Source organism: Acanthochromis polyacanthus, chromosome 18, assembly GCF_021347895.1.
Source record: "Acanthochromis polyacanthus isolate Apoly-LR-REF ecotype Palm Island chromosome 18, KAUST_Apoly_ChrSc, whole genome shotgun sequence".
Classification (NCBI taxonomy): domain Eukaryota; kingdom Metazoa; phylum Chordata; class Actinopteri; family Pomacentridae; genus Acanthochromis; species Acanthochromis polyacanthus.
The window spans coordinates 28,897,182-28,921,516 of record NC_067130.1 but is presented as its reverse complement, the minus strand read 5'-3'; the positions used below and the strand labels follow the sequence as shown (position 1 = coordinate 28,921,516).

At 37.2% G+C, this 24,335-nt stretch overlaps 1 protein-coding gene across 1 annotated transcript in view; it reads left to right on the top strand.

The window, feature by feature from the left end:
- Positions 1 to 4,838: 4,838 nt before the first annotated feature.
- si:ch211-196i2.1 (collagen alpha-1(III) chain) overlaps positions 4,839 to 24,335 on the top strand; it is a 53,303-nt gene continuing 33,806 nt past the window's right edge. Inside the window, exons 1-12 of the mRNA XM_051938183.1 lie at positions 4,839 to 4,903; positions 5,293 to 5,346; positions 6,569 to 6,622; positions 6,833 to 6,877; positions 9,804 to 9,849; positions 10,600 to 10,644; positions 14,840 to 14,893; positions 16,521 to 16,574; positions 16,676 to 16,729; positions 18,817 to 18,870; positions 19,046 to 19,099; positions 24,212 to 24,256. Of these exons, the coding sequence (XP_051794143.1) occupies positions 6,585 to 6,622; positions 6,833 to 6,877; positions 9,804 to 9,849; positions 10,600 to 10,644; positions 14,840 to 14,893; positions 16,521 to 16,574; positions 16,676 to 16,729; positions 18,817 to 18,870; positions 19,046 to 19,099; positions 24,212 to 24,256 (489 nt within the window). The 5' untranslated portion in view covers positions 4,839 to 4,903; positions 5,293 to 5,346; positions 6,569 to 6,584. The remainder of the gene's footprint in view (positions 4,904 to 5,292; positions 5,347 to 6,568; positions 6,623 to 6,832; positions 6,878 to 9,803; positions 9,850 to 10,599; positions 10,645 to 14,839; positions 14,894 to 16,520; positions 16,575 to 16,675; positions 16,730 to 18,816; positions 18,871 to 19,045; positions 19,100 to 24,211; positions 24,257 to 24,335) is intronic.

The window sequence follows — 24,335 nt, the reverse complement described above, 5'->3', positions numbered from 1 at the left end:
GTGTCAATCATAAATACATTATCCATTATTCTATTGGAAATTCAGACTAAAATGTAAAAATAAAAGTGGCAGTGATTTCCCAAGTGATCAATTTACAATTAAATATAAGAGAAAAGGCATAAATTCCAACATCAAAGCTAAAACCTGAGTATATTTTTATCAAAATTGAAGTTTCTGATGATTAAGGAAAGTGTTTGGTATTAAATCCAGCATTGATTTAGAACATATGCTTTCTAGAATCAAAATAAAGCAAATGTAAATGTGTTAATTTTCCACTATTTGACTAAAAACTTGCTCTGACTTTGAAAGTCCAAACTTGGTCTTCAGATTCTTTTCTTTGTGTGCAAATCATTCATTTTCTCTCTCAGGGTGACATGGGTCCTGCCGGCAGCGTCGGCCCCAAAGGCCCTCAGGTATACATTCAGCTCAGTTCTCTGTATATTCTGCACTTATTCATCTTTGTGGAAATGGTTAGAAACTCTGTTTGACATGAAACATGTCGCCTTCCTTTTCTTCCCGTCAGGGGCCTCCAGGTTTGGAGGGACAGATGGGACCTCCAGGACTCCGAGGGCCCCAAGTGAGTGAAGTTCAAGGCTTTTAAATGAAGTTTTAGTTGGTTTCCTGTCAGTAAAGAGCGGGACTTTCTATTAACAGGGACATCCAGGACTGACAGGAACTGCTGGGCCTAAAGGAGATCCTGTAAGTTTGTTTGTTAAATAATCAATATTTTGGCTCATAATACGATAAAAGTGCTGTTTTAAAGGTCAATTTACCAATCAAGTGCAGCAAAATCATTACTGAAACGTCTCAAAAATAACCCTGACAACAGCAGGGTGGAAGGTTTGAATGACATGAGCGTTTACTAGAGTATAACGTGTTCAGTGACAGATTATTTAGTTTGGTGCATTGTGGTAAAAGTAAGATCAAACATATCTGGAACCAGAATCCAAATCCCAAGTTCTGCTGTAATGCAAAAATATGCTTTTAACTTCAAGCGTGTGCTTAAAATCAGTTTTATTCCATATTTCTGCCTAAATCAACCTGTTTCTTGCTACTAATGTTTGCTGTTCATTCTGCAGACACGTACTCATGACGTAAACCTGCCGTCTCTCACTCGTGTTCGCAAATAGTTGCACCAATAAAGAGAAATTTCCACAGTTCCAAGACAGTAATCTAACCCTTAAGTAAGGCAAATGCAATAGTTTCATCAGATATTCTACAAATACCAACAATTAAAGCTTCAGTAATGTACGTTTTTCTTGTTGGTTCTTGAAGACATTTCAAGAGAACCACAGAAGCTCCACTGGATAAGAGGGGAAATGTCTTTCGGAGCCAAAATCAGAAATAAAATTGATTTTTATCTAAGCTTTTCTAACCACAGTGATTTGGATGATTGCGAATCTGCACAGACATACAAATGCCAACCAGAAGTCCATGCTGACCCTCAGAAACTTTGTTCTTTTCTTCTCCAATGAGGAAAAGCTTCACCAATGGACTGTAGTCCTTCCACTGGATGCTGAGTTACTTTTTATCTGGTACATCAAAAGAGGTCTTGGAAAAAGTTTGTTTTTTCTCCAACATACCGAGTTGCTGTAATTCCTCCCTCTCCACTGCTTTGCTTGTTTTCTTCCTTACTGTCCAAAAAAGATAATTGCTGTTTGATGTAAAATGCATCGGAAATGGCGCTCGAATGTGGGAGTGTTGCCTCAGACACTAGATTTACACTACAATTTACTACAAAAAAACTATGAGATTTTTGGAACACTGATAGACTTAATCAAAAATGTTCATTTTTATGTCAACGCTCAAGCTTTAATTTACATTGTATGTATCATAACAAGTCCTCACCAGTGTATCTAAAAGTGTAATACAGGTTGCAGACAGTTAAAGTCTTTATATGTGAACAGAAAATGCAGCATCTTATTGATCTTTTGTGTTTCTTTTCATTTGATCTCAGGGGCCTGTGGGGCCCATGGGTGCCCGAGGGGATCTTGGCTTCGAGGGGCCGATGGTGAGTCCTACTTGAAACACTTGCGGCTACAAATAAAGCACAAACAGACTCTCTGCATGTAAGACTAAGTTAAGGATTTACTGCGACTTTGATCAAACTGTCAGACTGTAAAACATGTTTTTCACTTTGTTCTCTGAAAGCTCTTCTGCTGTTTGAAACGATGCTGCAGCCTCATAGTGCCACCTGCTGGTGAAAATGGATCATGGCGTGATGCTGTGTTTCTCATTTGCTCTTCATTCTCTGCAGGGTTTTACTCATTCAGCACAATAATCCTTTATTTGTTGAATGAGTAACACAACAAACACAATAATCCTTTATTCCTGCTCTCCAAACTCATTAAATCCTTTATTTGTCCTCATTATTATTTAGATTTATGTCTATAATTTCCTTCTGAATTTGCCTTTTAGCCTTTAATTGCTAAATCTGCTAACTTTTATCATTTCTAATTCATTTTTTAGTCTTTGTTGATAGTTTATAACCTTTTTTTCTTACAGGGTGCACCAGGGAAACAAGGCCATGTGGGTTTTCCTGGAGTAACTGTAGGTGTTCATTTTAGATTTACAGACATGTTTTATGCAAAAACTGACTGTCTGAACCTCATTTTAACCTTTTTATTTTTCACTGACAGGGTGTCAGAGGACCAGATGGGGACAAGGGGGATCCAGGACTGAAAGGCGACAAGGTAGGAAACTGCAACTTCTAGTTTAATAACACTGAGAAGAGATTATGTATGTATGCATATGAAGAAATAGTTATTTGCTTGCTATTTAAGAGTTGTATAGAAGAACTGGCAGCAGTTTAATGTCTGTGTGGGAAATACTGAAGATTCAGCCAACATCCCTTTAGATTAAAGTGGCACAAAGACATGAAAGAACAACTCTGGCTCCGTCCAGAGAGCCTCTAAAGCTCACTGACCAGCACATTACGACACATTTGTATGAATTATGCACAAGAAGAAAAAAAAAAGCGTAAAGTGTCTTTTACATGTAATATTTCAGCTTCTGCCTCCACAGGATCAACTGAACAGACAACTTTGTTCAGTCAGAGTTTGGGTTGTGTAGTCTCAGCTGCTTACATATTATGGAATATATTTAGTAATATTTGGTTTGCAACATGGTTAAAATGTTTTTTATGTAGCTGTAAATATCTTCGGATTATCTTGTCTTTTCCTGCTACAACTGTAACGTTGATGACTTAAACTTGCCAGTTCAGACATCAACAACTTTAATGTTCAACAGTAGTTTAAATATCAAAAGCCGAAAGTTAGAATTCGTCATTGAATAGTGGAAATCCTTGTACAAATGTCAGGATGTTTCCTCCTCATTGGGCAGATTGATGAATCTACATTGAGTTTGATTCCCAAAAATGTATTTCCTGATGTGTTTTGGCTTTTTTTTTTTTTTTTTTTGCCACATAAAGCACTGTTCTTCATAGTTTTAGCATTTGGCGGTTGGTAACAGCATCCCAGGAGCTTAGCATATGTGAGTTTGCAGCCGAATGCTGCCTTAGATGACAAACAACATAAAATATATGTAGCTATGCACACACCTTGGATATTTCTGTGAAGGACCCTTTAATAAGGACTGTTCCAAACCAATCTCAAAGATAAGGATCAAGGAATTTTTAACTGACAGGTATCGGCTTTCTCTCTTATTTATGGCTGCAGTGTTGTAAAGAATATTAAAGATGTTGTTAAACAGTATTTTTAAGCTGATATTGAACACAGTGGAAACTTTAAACTTATGAACTTTGGCTTGATGTTCTGAAGCATCACAGAAGTCTTTGTCATGGTGCCTGTTGTTAGCAAAACCTCCATAATGCTCTCTGCTTGTCGATAGCTGCTCCTAGTTTTAGTGCCCACTTCCTCTGGTCCATACAGAATTAAACAGTAATAAGTTCCACCTGGTGACACAACCAGGCACTACCGCTAATATGCAATACTTGAAGTGTGTGTTGTCTTGGAAAATAGTATTGACAATGCTACATATATGACTTGGATCAAATCAGAGGTAAAAGTACTTTATCAGGACAACCCTAGTAATGACTTCATATTTATCAAACAGAATCAGAATCTATCAATCTAAATGTCAAGAGTCAATCCAGCATTAAAGAACACATCCCAACAGATATTCCAGTATGTGATTGTGCCTAATTGACAAATAGTTTTGCACGTCACCTCCACAAAACCACATTTCCTCCTAAAATAACCATTTGTACAAATGCTTTTGCTCTTACGTGGCACACATGAGTGATGCAATGACACTGAACCGTCGCTTTTTCACACATTGTGCAGAATTGTCATAGAAGTAATGCAGACTCTGTCCAAGGAACAACATTTAATACTGAGATACAATGAACTTTCAAACATTTTTGTCACAGTAGCTTATAGAATGTAATATTTATCACTCAAACAACTTTGAACTTAGACTTCAGACTCATCTGTGTCGAGCATCCTCCTCTATTGCACGTAGAGAATAGTAGAGTAACACCACTGTCACTATGATATTGGTCATACAGCCATGGCCATAAGTTTGGACACAGCATGACTTATGTCTGTTTTGATGTCTATTACAGAACATAACTAAAACAGACATAGTAAGTCATGCTGTGTCCAAACTTATGGTCATGGCTGTAATTTCATCAATTTGTTGTGGCAAATTTTCAATTTTGATCTCAGAAAGAGTAACTGTTACAAGTGAAACTGCACCTTTTACATCTCATTAACTTTTATTTTCTAAGTGAGTCCATAAAAACAGAAGTAAGAAGTCTGTGTTTTTCTCTCAGGGTATTCAGGGGGCAGCTGGTATTGGGGGTCCTCAGGGAGAGAGGGGCCCCATCGGCTTCCCAGGTTTCCCAGGAGCAAAGGGCCAACCAGGCACCAGAGGCACCGAGGTACAAAAATATTCTGTTAGAATCAAAATTAAGATTAAAAAACTGTGTGCAAAGGGGGATTTTTGACATGAAAGAAATCATACAAATTGATTTTGACTCATATTTTTTGTCATTCTACTCAAAGATTGATATTTGTTTCACTGTAAACCTCAAGAAAGTCACATTTAAACATGTAAAATAATATGCATCCACAAACTATCTTGAATTAATCAAGTAAATTGCTTGTTTTGGTAGTTTTTGTAGGTTGAAATGCAGCAGAAACAAACTGTCTCTTTGTTTCTGCAGCATAATATTGTATTACATGTTCCTTCTAGCCGGGTGAAAGAATTCGCCTGGCAAGAGTGAAAAATGACCAAACGCTTGACTGGCTGTTATGTTTCTTCATTCAGGGCACAAACGGTGAAACTGGTCCTCAGGGGAAACAGGGCAGCCGAGGGTTGAAGGTCAGAGAAGATTCCAGCAAATGTCAGATGACTTCATGTGTTGATCCACATTTAACTGTGTAATGTTAGAGCCTCCTGGATGTGCATTTAACTCACCACTTCTGTGAATAAATGGCAGAAATTTACTGTTTCTGCTCATGAATATCTAATGTTTTTAATTAAAATCATAGAAAACATGCCAGTCTAAAGGAATCTTCAAGTGACGGAGTCGGAACCAGAATCATTTGTTCCGTTCTTCTGTTAGCGAAGGTTTTGTTCGTTGGTACAAAAAGAGGAGCAACGTGAATCATGTTGTTTCTCTGAGACACGAGGTAAAAGTTTAGAGATGCTGATGATTAAAGAGTTTTAAAAACCAACCCATTAATTCCCCCTCTAGTTGCACTAATGGCTCCAAGCTGTGTCATCACTTCTGACTGATTCCAGATTCATTCTTCACAGACATAAATAAATAAGCAGTGTCTCCTAAAATACAGCAGTTTATTGTTGTTTCCATAAAGCTGCAGCAGCAGCCAACATGTCCAGAAGTTTCATCTGTAGCTGGAAAAAACAACTAGCGGAACCTAAATTTTCCATCATGCAACGTCATTTTATCTTCAAGCATTCACACCTTTAATCTGTAACAGGTTTATTGTTAAACATTTATTGCTGAAAACACCTTAATAATGATGCTTCAAGGCTTCTGTGATGTGCATACTGAACTAAATATTTTTTTCTTTGATTTCAGCAATTCTTCTATTAAATTTTTTAACTGATTTTAACCATGAAGAAAATGATAGTTGAACTTTCACAATCCAGCGTTTTGTAACCCAAAAATCCATCCTATTGTCATAAATGTGCATTCATGAACAGTGTAATATCTTCAAACTTAATTTCTGTTTTACAAGTTGCTTTTGGCAAGATGTATTTTCTTTTGATTTCAGCAATTCTTCTGTGTTTAACTGATTTTAATCATGTAGAAATCAGTGTTTTGGGAGTCAAAAATCAGTCCAACTTCCATAAATGTACAGTAAGTAGTCCTGAAATATGTTGGAACTTCATTTGTGATTTACAATTTCTCCAAAAATACATCAAATGTAACTTTTTACAAAGCATATTTTGACATAAATCTATTATTTTAAAAAATACAGCGAGAATAATATGCAAATTAATGCTTCTAGCCCAAGTTAGGACAGTTTAAGATGAGTATTGATGCTCAGTTATTGATATTTTTATCTTTCTGAAGGGGAACAGAGGAGCAGATGGACGAACCGGCAAACCAGGACCCAGAGGGAACAAGGTACAACAGTTTATTTGAGTTTTTGACACACTTTACCATGCTGCTGTTATTGAAGCACTCCATCTGTGAGGATGCAGTAGCTGTTAAAAAAAATACAGATTTTTATTTTCCTGACAGATATTTTTTGCAGAAATTACGTGTAGAGTTCATGTTTATTCCAGTTTTAGTTATTTCAAGACAACCTAATTGTATCTGTTTTCTTTTCTCCAGGGTTGGGCTGGTCAGAGGGGTCACCCAGGGCAACCAGGCCCATCGGTAAAGTCTACGGACCAACAAAGATTTGGTCAAATGTTCAATATTTAATTATATACATATACTACCATTAAGAAGTTTGACGTCACTCAGAACGTTTCATGTTTTCCATGAAAACTCATTCATGTGTTAACATAACTGCACAAAGGTTTTCTAATCATCAGTTAGCCTTTCAACACCATTAGCTAACACAATGTAGCATTAGAACACAGGAGTGATGGTTGCTGGAAATGTTCCTCTGTACCCCTATGGAGACATTCCATTAAATATCAGTCATTTCCAGCTAGAATAGTCATTTAGCACATCAGCAATGTCTAGACTGGATTTCTGAGTAATTTAATGTTTTCTTCATTTTTAAAACAAACTGCTTTTTTTTTTTTTTTCAAAAATAAGGACATTTCTAAGTGACCCCAAACTTTTGAACTATAGTGTACATATTCTGTTAGTGGCATACAAAACTTTAGACTCTTCTATCCAAATGTTCTTCTACTGTGAATATCTAAATGACTAAGAGATGACCTGACTTCCAAACAACAAATTGAAGATACATTTGCTTAATAGTTTAGGCAAGATTATGTCTTGATTCCATCTTTTCCACTTTCAAAACAACAAAAAAGTAAAAATATCTGTAACAAAAGTTTGTTGACCAACAGCTGAGAGTTTTTTAGTTCTCCTTTACAGAAACGTTCTAGTTCTGTGAGTTTCTTTGGAGATCTTGTGCTTCTCCAGACAGTCCACTGTGTACTTTAAGGTGTGTTTGAGGTCATTATTCTCTACTAGAAACCGTCCTCTTTTCATTCTAAGCAGTTTAACAAACAGTTTACCTCCAGAATTTGCTGCTATTTAATAGAATTCATCCATTCATCCTTTTTTGAATGGCACTAGCTGCAACACAAACCCAAAGCAGGACCTATCCATCCTGAATTTAACAGTCAGAGAGGTGATCTCTCATGAAATTCTGCATCATTTTTCTTCCTACATTACAGCCAAAAAATTCAATCTGAACTTCATCAGTCCACAGGATTTGTTTCCAAAATACATCAGGCTTGTTTAGATGTTCATTTTCGAACTTCTGATGCAGAATTTTGTGTTTTTTTTCCCCCAATGACTCCTCCATGAACCTCATATTTGTACAAAAGTTGCTACACAGAAGAACAAAACACCACCTCTACAGAGTCTAACAAAGCTTCTTGAGGGTCTTTTGTACCCAAGTAGTGGATTTGATTTGCATTCTAGCAATCTGACTAGCAGTTTTTGGAAAGTTTTCCTATAAACTAAGCAGACGGCTACCTGAGGACATCTCATCATCTCCTCCTGTCTGGTTTGCATCAGTTATTCTAACTTTTAGAGGATTAGGCACCTTGTCAGAGAAGCCAGTGACTGCTGAGTATTTGTATAGTTAGGAAATTTGTATCACACTGTCTTTTCTGTGATGATTTTTTATTTTTTACCATAGGTGTCATAAAAAAAGTTAAAAGGCTAGAACAAAGAATTTAAAAACTAGAATAAATTACACTGTCTGGCCCAAAAAAAGAGTCAACACTTGGATTTAACTAAGCAAATAGGTGAGAGCCGTCCACTGCATAACTACTGCAGTGATGAATACGTTTCAGCTGCAACAACCTATTTAACCCTAGCTGATGCAGTGAGGAGCTTCTCATGTATAAAACAACCATGTTGGAAGACATATCCTGTGGTCATGGAAAGGATTTTAATCTGAATCAAAAGGGTCAAAATATTGACCTGCATCAAGCAAAGAAAATAACTATGGAGATTTCTGAAACTACTAAAATCAGGTCGAGAACGTCCATCACATCATTAAAACTTGAAGGATAGTGGAGAACCATTGTCTTTGAGGAAGAACTCATAACTATGTTTAACAGTCAAAGTAAGAGCATTTCCACGCACACAATGTGAAGGGAACTCAAAGGATTGGGACTAAACAGCTGATCGGTGAGGCTGATCAGAAAAAAAGGCTTCAGTTTGCTAGGCAGCATAAAGATTGGACTGTGGAGCAATGGAAGAAGGTCATGTGGTCTGATGAGTCCAGATTTACCCTGTTCCAGAGCGATGGGGGCATCAGGGTAAGAAGAGAGGCAGATGAAGGGATGAACTCATCATGGCTAGTGTCTACCAGCCTGTGGGGGTTAGGGTTATGATCTGGGGTTGGTCAGGTTCAGCAAAGAATGAGTTCAGCCTACGACCTGAAGATACTGAATGACCAGGTCTTCACATCAGTGCAGTTTTTTCCCCCCCTGATGGCAGTCCAACAAAATACTAGAGTGTAGCTTTTTTCTGGACAGGCCGTGGATAAACAAAATAGAATTAAAAGAACAAAGTGTCTAAAGTGGAGTTTAGTGGAGTGCAATTGAGGAAAAAAAAATAAAAACATTTCATCCACACCAACAACCATCAGTCGTTTCACATCATCACATTATTGCACTTATATGAATGTTTTTGTCCTTATACTTTGTTCTAATATGTCATACAGTTTTGAAGCATGGGGCTCCAAAAAAGACACAATAATCTTGTTTCTAATGTTAAAAGGATTGTTTTTTTCTTTATTTTTTTATCTTGTGGAGGTCAGTTCGTCCAACTAGTGTCATTAACAGCGCTAGTAACTTTAAATCCGATTTAATTTGCTTTCTTTTCACCATAATTATCACATTTTGACATGGAGCAGGTGAGGATTTGGTTGGTTTGCATTGATGCACATGTGCTAACACTTTCCTGCTCCATGTTTCTGACGCTGTTGTGGATAAACCGAACCATCCCTTTGTCCTCATCTGTGTCACTGGCCTGCAGATAGAAACCAGAAAAACCCACATTCTGATGCATCACAGGACAGTAATACATTTGCAGAATGAACAAGTTTACATGTGTGTATTTGTGTGTCTGTGTGTGTTTGTCTTTGTTTGTTTCCTTGCAGGGTTTGCCGGGCCTACCTGGACCTAAGGGAGCAGAAGGAAAGCCTGGTACACAGGTTCCCATTCTCTATCATATTTCAATCCCATCACCTGATAATGCAGTGTGTGTGTGTGTGTGTGTGTGTGTGTGTGTGTGTGTGTGTGTGTGTGTGTGTGTGTGTGTGTGTGTGTGTGTGTGTGTGTGTGTGTGTGTGTGTGTGTGTGTGTGTGTGTGTGTGTGTGTGTGTGTGTGTGTGTGTGTGTGTGTGTGTGTGTCACAAACTCCTGCCTCATTCTGTGCTGCACCAGCATTTATTATTCAGGATAAATCTATGAATTTGCTTCACACACGTTTGATTAGTCGGGTTTAGTCCCAGATTTGTCTTTCGGAGGGAAGAGCGTCGTGCATTTTAAGATTCCACGTCTGTCGAATGCAGATTTTAAGGACAAACTGAAAAGACTCGCTCAGATGGAATTGCCCTCAAACTGTCAAAACTGACTGTGGAGTTGAGTGAAAGGTGCTGTTGTGTAATAATAGTGCTGGTTTCGACAGCAGGAGGCAGTCTTTGTTTGGTACAGTGGAGGAAAGGGGTGCAGAGTTCATTCTATATCCAGTATCTCTTTAATTCAACAGTAAAAACATGTCTTTTACTCAACTGCGATTGTTGTTACATCATTGTAATTGGTGTTATATTGAGTTTTTTCTGAGAAGATGTGCAGGAACAGGTAATACAGAGAGCCTGTTTGCACTTTTTTTGACCTTTGTTACTGGGAAACATTGCTTTGTCTGTATTTTCTGATGGTGTTTCTGTGTTTCAGGGTCCCTCGGGTGCATCTGGCAGCGCTGGTAGTAAAGGACCGACGGTAAGACTGTTGGCCGCCCGCTGACCTCAGCTGCTCATGACATCATCCCCTTAATGCTGCCTTTTTTTCTGGCTTCTCGCCACAAACCTGCAGGGTTCAACAGAATAATAACACCTTATTATGGCTTTACAAGGCAGCCAGGGATTAAAAATGACGGCCGGTTTTATAGATTCATGAGGCGGCAGTAAAGCTGGCAACAAACACTTTTAAAAAATAGATTTTTAACAAGACTGAACAGATTCTGCTACCAGCTGGTTAAACATATCAGGCGAGTCGACTTTTAGGCGAAAACGTGCTTGAAGATGATTAATGTAGCAGAAAAACACTCTTTTTCTGATTGATTCTGGACACAATGAGCGTCTTCCAAAACTGGAAGCATTAAGAAAAGAAATGAATAATATGTGACCGGAGCAACAATTCACAGCTTAAACTGTGCAAATAAATTAATGTTTCGACACTTTATCAGGAGTCAAAGTGGGAAAAGACGTGAGAAAAACAAATGTCAGGCTCATTTGAAAGGCACAGCAGCAACGGTAAACTGTCAGCGGTCAAGATGGACAGTTTCCAGAACAAGACCAATTATTTAAATTGTTTTCAGACACATATGAGTTCATACAGATCCCAGTGGTTCTTATTCTGACAGGGCGGCTTATTAAAATACTATACAGGCGACCTTTGATCGCTGTTCGTGTTTTAGCCTCCATTATACATGAATTCTTATGTAAATCAGAACAATTTGTATATAAATCAGCAGCATATCCATTTCAAACTATGTTAATAAACTAAGAAAGTGAAATACGAAAGAAAGAAATACAAGAAAACAGCTTTTATTACCAATCTGTACAGATACTGGTTTAACAATCCTTCCATTCACCACATTAATTTATTAGCTCAGTGTTAATGTACAGTAGACAAGAATTATAATCTATTAAATGCGGTTTATGATGTATTTAATTGATAGACGTCCCTACCAACCACACAATGCACGTTCTGTTAACAGAATAAACCTTCAAAATCAGACCAATAAAATCTAACGAAACTGGAAAGTCTCTACCAAATGTTATATTGTCGAGGCGACACCAGTGGTTAGATAGGGTGAGAGTCAAGTATTTCCCATCATCCCTTGAGGCACCCACTTTCATCTCATGATGGTGTAATACTGTGATGTTTGCAAGTCAGAGTCAAACTTGACAGTCTGACTCATTTCAAACAGAATAAATTCAAACAAAACCATCAGATAGTTGTTTCAGATCTATCTCAGTATAAATCCAAGATGGTGGTTAACATAGTTGGTGTCAAAGCAGCACATCCTGGACATTTTATCATAAATCTGTGAATTAATCATTAATGTTCTCCGGTTTCATTTTGGTCTTTGGAAGTTTCGAAGCACATGAGCAGCATTTAGCTGGAAATAAACGTAGAATCAGTAAGTTTTTAGATCCTGACTGCAGAACTTTGCTCACAGTCAGCCGTCAGATCAGTCCAATACTGATGTATTGGACAATAGTACCAGACATTAGTCAGTATTCCAGTTAATCCCCAAAGGACTTGAAGCCACAGCTACTGGAGAGCCAGTTCCACTAGCAGCCATACATGCTCACACCACCATGCTTCACTGATGAGGTGGCCATGATACTACCACCATGCTTCACTGATGAGGTGGCCATCATACTACCACCACCATTGATGAGGTGGCCATGATACTACCACCACCACGCTTCACTGATGAGGTGGCCATGATACTACCACCACCATGCTTCACTGATGAGGTGGCCATGATACTACCACCACCATGCTTCACTGATGAGGTGGCCATAATACTACCACCACCATGCTTCACTGATGAGGTGGCCATGATACTACTACCACCATGCTTCACTGATGAGGTGGCCATGATAATACCACCACCATGCTTCACTGATGAGGTGGCCATGATACTACCACCACCATGCTTCACTGATGAGGTGGCCATGATACTACTACCACCATGCTTCACTGATGAGGTGGCCATGATACTACCACCACCATGCTTCACTGATGAGGTGGCCATGATAATACCACCACCATGCTTCACTGATGAGGTGGCCATGATACTACCACCACCATGCTTCACTGATGAGGTGGCCATGATACTACCACCACCATGCTTCACTGATGAGGTGGTCATGATACTACCACTACCATGCTTCACTGATGAGGTGGCCATGATACTACCACCACCATGCTTCACTGATGAGGGGGCCATGATACTACCACCACCATGCTTCACTGATGAGGGGGCCATGATACTACTACCACCATGCTTCACCAATGAGCTGGTGTTTTTGGATTTTGAGCAGTTCCTTCTGTTCGCCATACAGGGTGACCCAAAAGTTTGGAAACAAAGTTTAACTGCAGTGTCTATTTGAGTTGGGGGTGCATGAATTCACTCTTATTTTACCTATTTTTGTTATAGCATAATAAAATAACTTAAAAGCATAGTATTTGCTGAGTGCAATAACTCGGAAGAAAATTAATAGAACCATAAGGTACAGGTATGCTGGAGCATAACTTCAAAATGCAGGCCATCAGTGTCAGATTTCAAAACTCTTGATGGTAAAGTATCTGACAGTTTTAATTTTTTTTAAACATCCAAAAGTACTATGAGGCAACATTTACTGGCCAGTTTGAGGAACCTTCATAAGCATAAATGAAGATACATTCCAGAAGATACCAGTGTAACCAGTGTAACCAGTTGGTGGAAACGTTCACAACTTCGCATAAGAAACAAACATGAACATGTCGAAATATGTTTGTTTTACACTAATCTGTTGCTCTTCTGAATATATCTGTGGTACTGATTTATTGAAATAACATTATATTATTTGGATTATAGTCCACAGGATGTTGTTCCACAAATTTTTGGCAAACTCTAATCCTTCCTGTTTTTGAGGCTCACCAGTGGTTTGCACTTTGTGGTGAACCCCCTGGACTGATGAAGTCTTTTTTTAATTGTTGGCTTTTACCTCCTGCAGAGTGTTCTTGATCTAGCCAACTGTTGTGAAGGGGTTTTTCTTGATCAGGGAATGGATTGTTCTCTAATCCACCACACTTATTTTCAGTGATCTTTGGATTCTTTTGGTGTGGTTGAGCTCTCCAAGTCGTTCTTTCTTTTTAAGAATGTACCAAAGAGTTGATTTGACCACACCTATAGTTTCTGCTATCTCTCTGATGGTTTTATTTTGATTTTCCAGCCTAATGATGGCTCATTATTATCTTCATATTGAGATTAGAAATCACCATATTCCAAACTTGAAATGAACTCTAGGCCTTTTATCTGCTCCTTGTACATGAAAAAATGAGGGAATAAACACATCTGGCCACATCTAGCTGACCAGCTAATTGCCCAATTACTTTTGGTCCCTTAAAAAGGTGGAGAGTACGTCTTTTCCCACATATAAAACGTGTTGTAATTCCTACACCGTTCACCTGATTTGGACGTAAATACCCTCAAATTCAAGCTGGAAGTCTTTAAGAATTTAAAGCACATCTTGACTGTTTAAGTCCAAATCCATTGTGGTGGTGTACATAGCCAAAATGCTGAAAACTGTGTGAAATATTTATGGACCTGACTGTATGTCCACCAAACAAGTTCAAGGAAAGTTATTTCTTTATGTACCTGGTTTTCATCCTCATGCTTTTACCACAGAGCTACAACTAGCATGCTGTTGTCAAAAATATCATTGTATGTATTAGCTTGAAGAAATCATAGTAAAGTCCTTTCAAAAACGTTTAGTGTCAAAACTCTTAATCTCCTGACTATTTCAGAATTCCAGAGGTGCTGCTGGCTACCAACTTTTTAAGCAGTTTTACAGTCAACACATTATTAATTGATGAAGTTAACTGTTAATGAGTCTTAAATAAAAGTTGTAATTACCAGTCATTTATCCATAATGACTTTTATGCAGCAGCCTCATAAATCCCAACCAATGAATTGGCCAAGAAACAATTAAATGGCAGATTAAGCAACTATTAGTAAAATACTGCATCAACTCATTTAACCTGAGAATTTCACAGCTGGCTGCACGGCTGTTAATTGGAAGGAATAATTTACAGTTTGTTTTGTACTTTTATGTCATTAGTCGGCTTTGCATGTTTTAAATCTTGTTTTTTTTTGTACGTCCATCATTGTTGGCATTGTTTGTTTTTTTTCCAGGGCTTTCAAGGAATAGCTGGAGACAGAGGAGCAGATGGTCCGCCAGGTTCTCCGGTAGGCTTTAGTTCTGGTTCTGTGGTTCGAAAACAAAAGACTGCAGCTATACTATTAAACCGAGCAGCTGACAGGATGTAAATATTAATTTTGTAAGATAAATAGTTTAAGCAGAGTCTGTGGAGGCGATGTAGAAAACTTGAAACGGAAAACTTATGTTGCATAAAGTCGCTGCAAATCGCTCACACGCATTTGCAGAGCGTTTTATTCTCCCTCTGGTGTGCTTTTATTGCTCCTTTTAAGATTGTACTGTCTTTACTGATGTTTTAAATAGAATTCCTTTAATGTGCAACAATTAAGCAGCAATCCTCTAAGTGCATTCACAAAATCAAACATTTTTTTTAAAAAGTGCAATAAGAAATGTGTAAATATAAAATCTGGTAGGAAGAAACTAGTATCGATAAAAACAGTGGGATGCTTATACTTATAAAGATAGCTTATTTGCTATTTTAAGAAATATGAAAACTGATATATAAACATAAAATACAGCTGAAGTAGTGCAAAAATTACATAAAAGGTGCATGTAAGTATGTAAATGTATGTAAAGATGCACAGATTCGGTAAATTATTCTCTTATATTTTTTATCTCATGCTTTGTGTAATCGTAAAGCCCCTTTAAACGGCAATTTCAAAAACTGCTACACAAATGAAGTTTATTATTGTTAGATCACACCTTTGTATAACCTAAAACAACAATATTTATTTTTTATGTATGCATTTCTACATTAAATACTTATATACAACCTGTAAATACCACTTTTTTTGAAGGTTACCTTAGAAAGTCCCAATTTCTTGCACTCTTAATGCTAAGCTAAGCTAAATATATCATATAATACTGGTCATAAAACATCTGTTTGCAATAATGTCAAATAATCGATATATATCCCATTTGGAATCAAGCATGCTTCTTTTCTCTGTCAGTGTCGTGTAAATCTGATTGGTCGATCAGGTAAATGAGGCATTGATCAACTCTCGGGGTAAATCAAGCTTTTAACCTTGTTAAAACGTCTATATGGTGTTTATTTTGAGCTAGGAGACACAATTTGAGTGAAATAACACATTTTGTGTGTTTGTAGAACGCTGGTCAAAATTCTGTGAAATAATCAAACTTTATCCTGTTTAGAATCACCTGCAGGCTTCTTTTCTCTGTCAGTGTGCTCTGAATTTGATTGGTCAATAAGACAAACATGGTATTGATGGAATTTTCCATATGGTGTCTTTTATGATCTAGAAGACACAATATGAGAGAAGTAACATCTCTGTGTTTAATCATGTTTTATTGTCTTTTAATACTTTGCGTATTTTAATGTTTTTAAAAGCACCATTTAACTCCAGTTTGCCAAGCTGTTATAGAAATAACATTTGTTATCATTACATAACACAAATGTTTAATCTAAAATAACACAGTGTTTCCATGTTTTATATTTCTACATGCACCAAATACACATATACAATGTAAATGCACATTTTTAAGGTCCCACCTTCCTGCACTCTTAATGCTAAGCTAAGCTAAATATATGACAGGGATACTTCCATTTAGGATCAGCTGCGTCCTTATTTTCTCAGAATCTGATTGGCTGATCAGATAAACGTGTTATTGATCGACTCTTCTGTTTCCATCTGGCAGGGCCCACCGGGGAAGACGGGGCCTCCGGGTTCTCCAGGACCCCTCGGAGACAAGGTAACAGCAGTCATGACCTCCATTAGCTTAAACACACACTGAGATCTATATTACATGTGTGCAGTTTGTCAATATGTCGATGTGTGTGTTTGTTTTCTCAGGGTTTTACAGGGAAGCCGGGCTTGGAGGGACCTCAGGGCCCAGTAGGCATGTATGTAAGTGATTCTTCAGCCGGTAGATACAAAAGATGCACCTACACAGTACATTATATCACTGGATGTCATGTAGTCAAGTTTATTTACATGGTTAGTTCGTCCATAGGGTGTTTTATGTGCAAAATATCATCACAGTGTACCAGTGACAGTGTAAAAAAACAATCTCAATCCTGTAAGCTTGCAGGGAGGGACTTTCTCTGTGATTATTCTACTTCAGATTAGGTTTCCAGTTTCAGTATGTATGACTGGATTAGTAAAAGGAGTATTTTCATGGAAAAAAATCAAACCTGACTTAACATTTAGGAGTCTGGATGGCCTGATTTTATTGCTTTGCTTGTTTTTGTTTTTTTGTTGTTTTTTTCCCCAGCACAACCTCACCTGTGTGATTCTACAATTTTTTGATACATTTTGATATAATATATGACCTAAAATTACAGAAAAAATACAAAGCCCAAGTAGGAAAAAGTGAGAATCTTTACTGTGTACTCCATAAATCTGTGTAACCAAGCCTTTTCAGAACTTAGAATGCAAATATAAATTGTTTTTGTCATAAAATACTGTGCACATTTAATAACCAACCACAGTTATACCACTATTTGCACTAAAATGATGGAAAATTTTAGGCACTTCTGCACAAATAGTTACATAAGAGTGATACAAAGAGAGGAAATTTATGATGTTACATCAACAACAGGAGAGGATTTGTAAGGCTTTGGATAAATATACAAACTTTAATCATGGATTCTTCACAAAATGATGGAGAAATGCAGCTTTTTGTTGTTTTAACTTTTTTTTTCAACAAGAACTGATTTGACATACTATATTAAACAAAGATTTTGTTCTAGTAAATAATAAAAACAGGATAAATTTTATTACATTTAAAATATAAATATATTGTTCTTGGGCTGTACAGTGGTGTACTGGTTAGCACTTTAGCCTTGCAGCAAGAAGATCCCCGGTTCAAATCCCGGGGTGGGCCTGGGATCTTTCTGCATGGAGTTTGCATGTTCTCACTGTGCATGCGTGGGTTTTCTCTGGGCACTCCGGCTTCCTCCCACAGTCCAAAAATATGCTGAGGTTAATTGATCACTCTAAATTGCCCGTAGGTGTGAATGTGAGTGTGATTGTTTGTCTGTATATGTAGCCCTGTGACAGACTGGTGACCTGTCCAGGGTGTCCCCTGCCTTCACCCGAGTCAGCTGGGATAGACTCCAGCACCCCCCGCGACCCTAGTGAGGATAAAGCGGTGTATAGAGAATGGATGGATATAGTTTTCTTTTTTTTCAATTGGAGTGTAATTTTGTTTTCTGGGCAATATCTGGCACAATAATTTTCTTTGAAATGAAAAACATTTTAACTTTGCTTTAGTGTACTGCACTTTAATTCACTTTTCAATACTTTAATTTGCTTTACTGCTCTGCACTTTAATTGACTTTGCTTTTCTGCACTGCATTTCCAGGATGAAGTTAGCTTAGCTTAGTTTAGTTTAGTTTAGCACAGAGAGCACAAGTGACGAGCCAGACTCTCAAAAGGTTAAAAGCTTACAGATGAAAATGTAGATAAAATTCGAGAAAAAAATTGCCATTTCAAAATACTCTTTTGTGATTTTAAGAGCTGGTAGTTGCTTTAATAGCTTCACACTGTACCCTCATCTCAAAAGGGATTTAATTTAATTAATCAACATCACTTTGTAAAAAAATCTCTTTTCACTTTGACATGAAAGAGACTTTATTTTGGTAAATTCTGGTCAAAAAAAGACAATTTAAATTGACTTTAATCAAATTTTGATAAGCAATGCAAGATGAGAACTTCCAATGGGGGTTAATACTGTAACTCTCTGCAAAATTGAAAGAAGCAAATGTCCTAATATTTCCCAGAGTGATTCACTATTTTTTATGCTTCACTCGAAACACAAACCAGTTTACTGTGTAATTGTGAAGCATATAGACTGTCAGGTCTATAAACTGGATACAAAACATGTTGCTTTAGGTTTTTTTCTGAATACTGCATGAACTAATAAAGTATATCCAGCACATCTGTATCAGATAATGATCTGATATATAATGTTCGTTCCTTCCATCTTTCAGGGAATCCAGGGGAATGTGGGGATGCGAGGACCTCCAGGTTTCACAGGAGAAAGGGTAAGATCATCCTTCTTTTAAATGTGTTTTTAAAGCTTCTTTGATGTTAAAATACTGAAGAAGCTGCCAACATGTTGTTCTACATGAGTTAATGATATAATTGAATGAACGTACAGCCATCTAGAGGGGGGAGATTTTCGTCTTAAACAGCGTTCTTTCTGGTCTCTTGCACCAGGGTGAGGCAGGTCTACGAGGTTTACCTGGAGCTGTTGGGAAGCCAGGACCTGCAGTAAGTGTCTGCACTTGATTTTTCTGTTTATTTCCCCACTTTAAACCTCTGGGAACTGTTCCGGGTACATGAGAGGCGGACTGGGTGTTGTTGAGCTGCTATGATGAGGGTCACACCAAGGAGTTCATAAAAACAGACTAGTGAAGTGTGCAGGGACTCCCGGTTTATAGAGGCAGCCGTTGATTTTGTTGGGGACAAATATGACGATAAAATGAGTGAGATGGCACATCCAGATGAGAGAAGACAAATAAATAGTTCCAGTCGTTGTCCTGTATTGTGGACAGGTGAAATCTGCTGAAACTGTGACTCACACTCAAGTATGAAGAAGGTGCATCATTCCATCCAAAATATCGCTGTTTGTAAAGATGACTTTGAAATTTTAGCCTCGTGTCAAATGCTTCCTGAGATATTATGTTTTTAAAGATTGCATGTCTACCCACTTATAGCATATTTTTCGCTTTTTTGAAATTGGAGGCTGTTAGAACAACAATATCTCAGGAACTATTAAAGATAATAATTTGGTATTTTCACAGTTTTTTATCATCATCTCATTGATTCAGAATCTGTAATGCTGAAAAATAGATCAAATAATGTCTGATTAATGTGAGTTGAAATATGACAAAATAATTGTCCAAAAATTCCATCTTTGAAGACAAATGAACAAAAAAAAAATGATAATACAGACTTCAACTACGGATATTTTCTGAACCATATGTAGCTGCATGTTGCAATAATACAAAACTGAACATATAGAATGCTTTAATATGAAATGCTTGGTGGTCATAAATTAGTTTAATTTGTGCTTACAGATGAGGATTTTAGTGATGGCTTGAATTTATTTTGTCATATTTCAACTCCTTTATAATCAGAGACTATTTGATCTACTTGTTTAATATTACAGATTCTGAATTAATGACATGATGAAAAATAGCAGTGAAAATTTTAGGTTTTTGTCTTTAATAGTTCCTGAGATGCTGTCGTTCAAACAGCCTGAAGTTTCAATGTGTGAAAACACATGCAAATAGCAGGTTGACAGGCAATTTTTACCAAAATTTTCAGAAAGTACTGAATATATAAAGCTACAATTTCACGTCTATAATTATAAATGTTCGTGTTTTGTGCTATGAAAAATTTGAGGCAAATCAGATGTGCTTTAGCAGATTTTTTTCTCAAACTTTAATGATTTGAGATGGAACAACCCAAATAAAAATCTTCGAACGCAAGAAAAGCAGCAAACGTCAACCACAGAAATTGGAATAAGAAATCTGTTGCTGTTGTTTTTCCTTCCCTTTTAATGAATGAAGCTGGACCTTTTGTCCTTTAAACATTTCTTCACCCTATAAATCAATCATCCTCTCGTGGTTGGTTAGATTTAGGGAATAAGAAAGTCCCTCTTGCATTGACGGAGCTGTTTTCAGTAATGGAAGTAGAGTCGCTGTCTGGAGTTCACAGTCGTCCACTCGGTGTCTTTGGACTCGTTGTTTTCTCATCACATGGCTGCTCAGCGCTGTGGTAAAATCCATCAATCTGTCAGGGTTCAGTCCGACAATAGAAAGGAGCTACTGGTCTGAACTCTGAATACAGTGTTAAATGTAGCACCGTATTAGTAAATGCACTGACAGTGGAGCTCGTACTGTGAGAGAGCATCGGATTTGTGTCTTATTCTTAAAGGGAATAACTGGAAAAAAGAGCTCAGATGTTCAGTAGGGGAGAGTGGAGTAAAATGAGCTAGGTTTTACTTTAGATGTTGTTACAGGAAACGGCTGATGTTTACTGGAATATCTCCATAGGGGTACAGAAGAACATTTCCAGCAACCATCACTCCTGTGTTCTAATGCTACATTGTGTTAGCTAATGGTGTTGAAAGGCTCATTGATGGTTAGAAAACCCTTGTGCAGTTATGTTAGCACATGAATACAAATGTGAGTTTTTTATGAAAACATGAAATTGTCTGTTTGACCCCAAACTTTTGAACGGTAGTGTCCATCAAACAAGATGTTCAGCCCCCTAAAGTCATTCACTACTACAACTAAAGAATAAAATATGATAAAAAGGTAGGCATATTCACTGTAAAGAACATCATTTTCAACAAACAAGTTTTATTTTTATAATCTTGTGTTAACAAATGTGTGACTCCAGTGGGCCTGAGGTGTGGATCACTCTGGCATTGAATCAAAACATTTTCATGTTCTTTAGTGGAAATCAGGCAGGTTTTAAACTCCGTTATTTTATTCTCAGAAACTGAAACAGTAAAAACCAGGGGGGTAAAACATATAGATGACTTTGCAAGGTGTATAGTCTGGGAGCCCAAATGGCTTTTGATGCCACTTGATTTTTTTTGTTACTTTTATGACTTTTATGATGTCCTAAAGGAGACTTTGAGTGGTAACAGTAAAATAACTCATTTCCAGTGTACTTTTTCACATTATGTTTTACTTTACTTGGAAATGCAATTCTACCACGGCAATCACAACATGTTATACATCACATAAAAGCTTAGAATTTCTAGTTTAGAAATATAATCATATTGTTCTTGAATTTTCATTACAGTAGAAATGACCTATGATAAATTGACAGTATGTCTCACAGTTAACTTTTTTGTGGGATTTTTTAATATTATAAAATCAGATTGTATTATATATTTATTATTTTATATATAAATGTTTGTTTGTTTTTTATTTCTTTTTATTGAGCATCAACAGTATGATACATAATCACGCAAACAGAAGAATCACAATGCCCGTGTTTATATTTTAACTTTTCTCCCACCCCCAAAAACATGTTGGACACCAATCCATAAAAAACATATGATTAAATGAGATGAAACTGGATATGTAAAAAAAAGTAAATAAAAAGAAAAAGATATATATATATATATATACATCCGCAAAAAAACAAACAAAAAAAAAAACCTATGCCTGGACTCACCAAGATTGAAGCTGTGCACTAGCCCCGACATGGTTTACATGGATTCAATTATAAACACAAATATTGATGCAAGATAGCCGCAGAGTGGTCATTAAGTGGGTACAGTTTTAAGTTTATTTAGATGTTTCAACATTGGACCCCAGACAGAGAAGAATTTGTTCCTGGAACCCCTGAGGGTATATTTTATTTTCTCTAATTGTATGAACTGTGTCAGGTCGCTAAACCACAAAGATGCTTTCGGTGGATTTTTTGATTTCCAATGCAATAGTAGTCTTCTACGTGCCAGCAGCGTCGTAAAAGCAATTATGTTTTTGTAACTTTCCCTTAGTGTTGTGTGTTTTCTATCTGAGGTACCAAATATGGTCATAGCTGCGTTGGGTTGAAGGTCTATATTCAATGCTTCTGACAATATTTTAAAGATGGCAGGCCAATAGGTAGCCAGGGCTGGACACGACCAAAACATATGTGTTAAATTAGCAGGAGAATTTTGATACCTGTCACAGCTTGCATCTGTGTTAGGGTAGATTCTAGCCAGTCTTGCTTTGGAGTAGTGAATGCGATGTAGAATCTTGAATTGTATAATGCTTAATTTGGCGCAGGAAGTGCTGTCATTTACTCTTAGAAGAGCACTCTCCCAAGTGTCCTCTTCCAAGTCTTCCCCCAGCTCATTCACCCAGTCTGCTCTGATCTTTGCCAGTGTTGTGTTTTTTAAGGCGGTCATACATTCACTAATCCTTGAGATAAGTCTTTTTGAATTGAATGGGGATTTCAACAGATCATCTAAACCAGAAGGTGATGTTATGTATGGAAAGTTGGGATCCTGATGTTGAAGGAAGTGACGGACTTGGAAATATCGAAACAGGCTGGAATGAGGAAGGCCGAATTTATGCGATCAAATTGGACTGAATGTAGCCCCTGAACTACAATAGGTTTGATGTCCCTGGTCTTTCTTTCTCCTACAGAAATAGCTTAAATGGGATCAAATGTGAAAGGATTTAAAACCTCCAGGTCTCCTTTAAACCCACTGCAGTCACGTCTGCACCAATAAAAGCACAAATCAATCGGAGCAGATCAATGATTAATCAAATCACAAGCTGATAAATAAATCACTATGAATAGCTTTCAGTGTTTGCTCACCAGAACAAACAGCAAACAGCTTCAGTGTTTGCTCACCAGAACAAACAGCAAACAGCTTCAGTGTTTGATCCAGCAGCAGAACTGAAGTTAATATTGCATACATGCATGAAGTTATAATATTATTAAATCCCCATAGTGGACAATTGAAACAGAACTACACAGAACTATTAGTAAAGAAATTGAAATTTGAAAACAATGGAACTTTTAGCAGCTTTTTCGCCAACATTATTTATTTTTAAGGCACATTTAGTGGAAACATACAGCCTAAAGTGATTAAAGTGTCTGGTTGCTGAACTTAAAGAGTTTTAGTAAAGAGATAAAACATCACTGAGGAAGGTTTAACATCATCTTGCTTCTAGGCTTGTCGGGGTCCACAATTTTCTTCCTGATATCTCGGCTGATTTCATTAGATTTTCCCATAATTGCACACAAGGCAGCAGTGTGTTTGAGGTGTCAGTTAACCTATCAAAAGCTTGCAAAGCCATGACATCATCATCTGGGCCTTAGTTTGAAAGTATAGCAATGTTAGTGTATGTAAACTTCTGACTTTGAAGAAGGGAATAAAAAAAATATCTCTCATTATTCTGGCATTTAGCACATAGAAATAATTTTGGTAATCCCAACTAACCTAAAACAGGAAAGGTTTGGTCTGATTTAATGTCAGACAGTGAGGAAATGAAGGTTATTTGTCTTTTTATACAGTGTATGTAAATGTATGTGAACACAGGAAGGCAGAAGGATGGAATATTAGCTCAAATATTTATTGATGCTGTCTTTTTTTACATTTACACTAAACAGTATAAAAAAGTTCATTATCTGCCTTTTTTCAAGTTATTTAATGGGTTTAGCGGTTTGACAAGCTGCTCAGTAAAGGATTTGATACACAATTGAACAGACTGTAATGACTGAACAGCAGAAATGTTTGTTTTGACTTTACAGAAACATCTTGGAGCTTTTTATTTAGTATTTTTCTAACACCTCCTCCATCAGATGTGTGAATCCTCGGTGTGACCAGCAGGTTCTGACTCGTCTGTTTTTGTGTTTCAGGGTCTGCCGGGTCCTCCGGGAGAAAAAGGGCCTCGAGGACCTCAGGTAAGAGAAACTAGTAATGCCGTTAAATCAGTGAGGAGAGCTATTTCACTTTATCCATGTTTCCAGAGGATTTAAACAG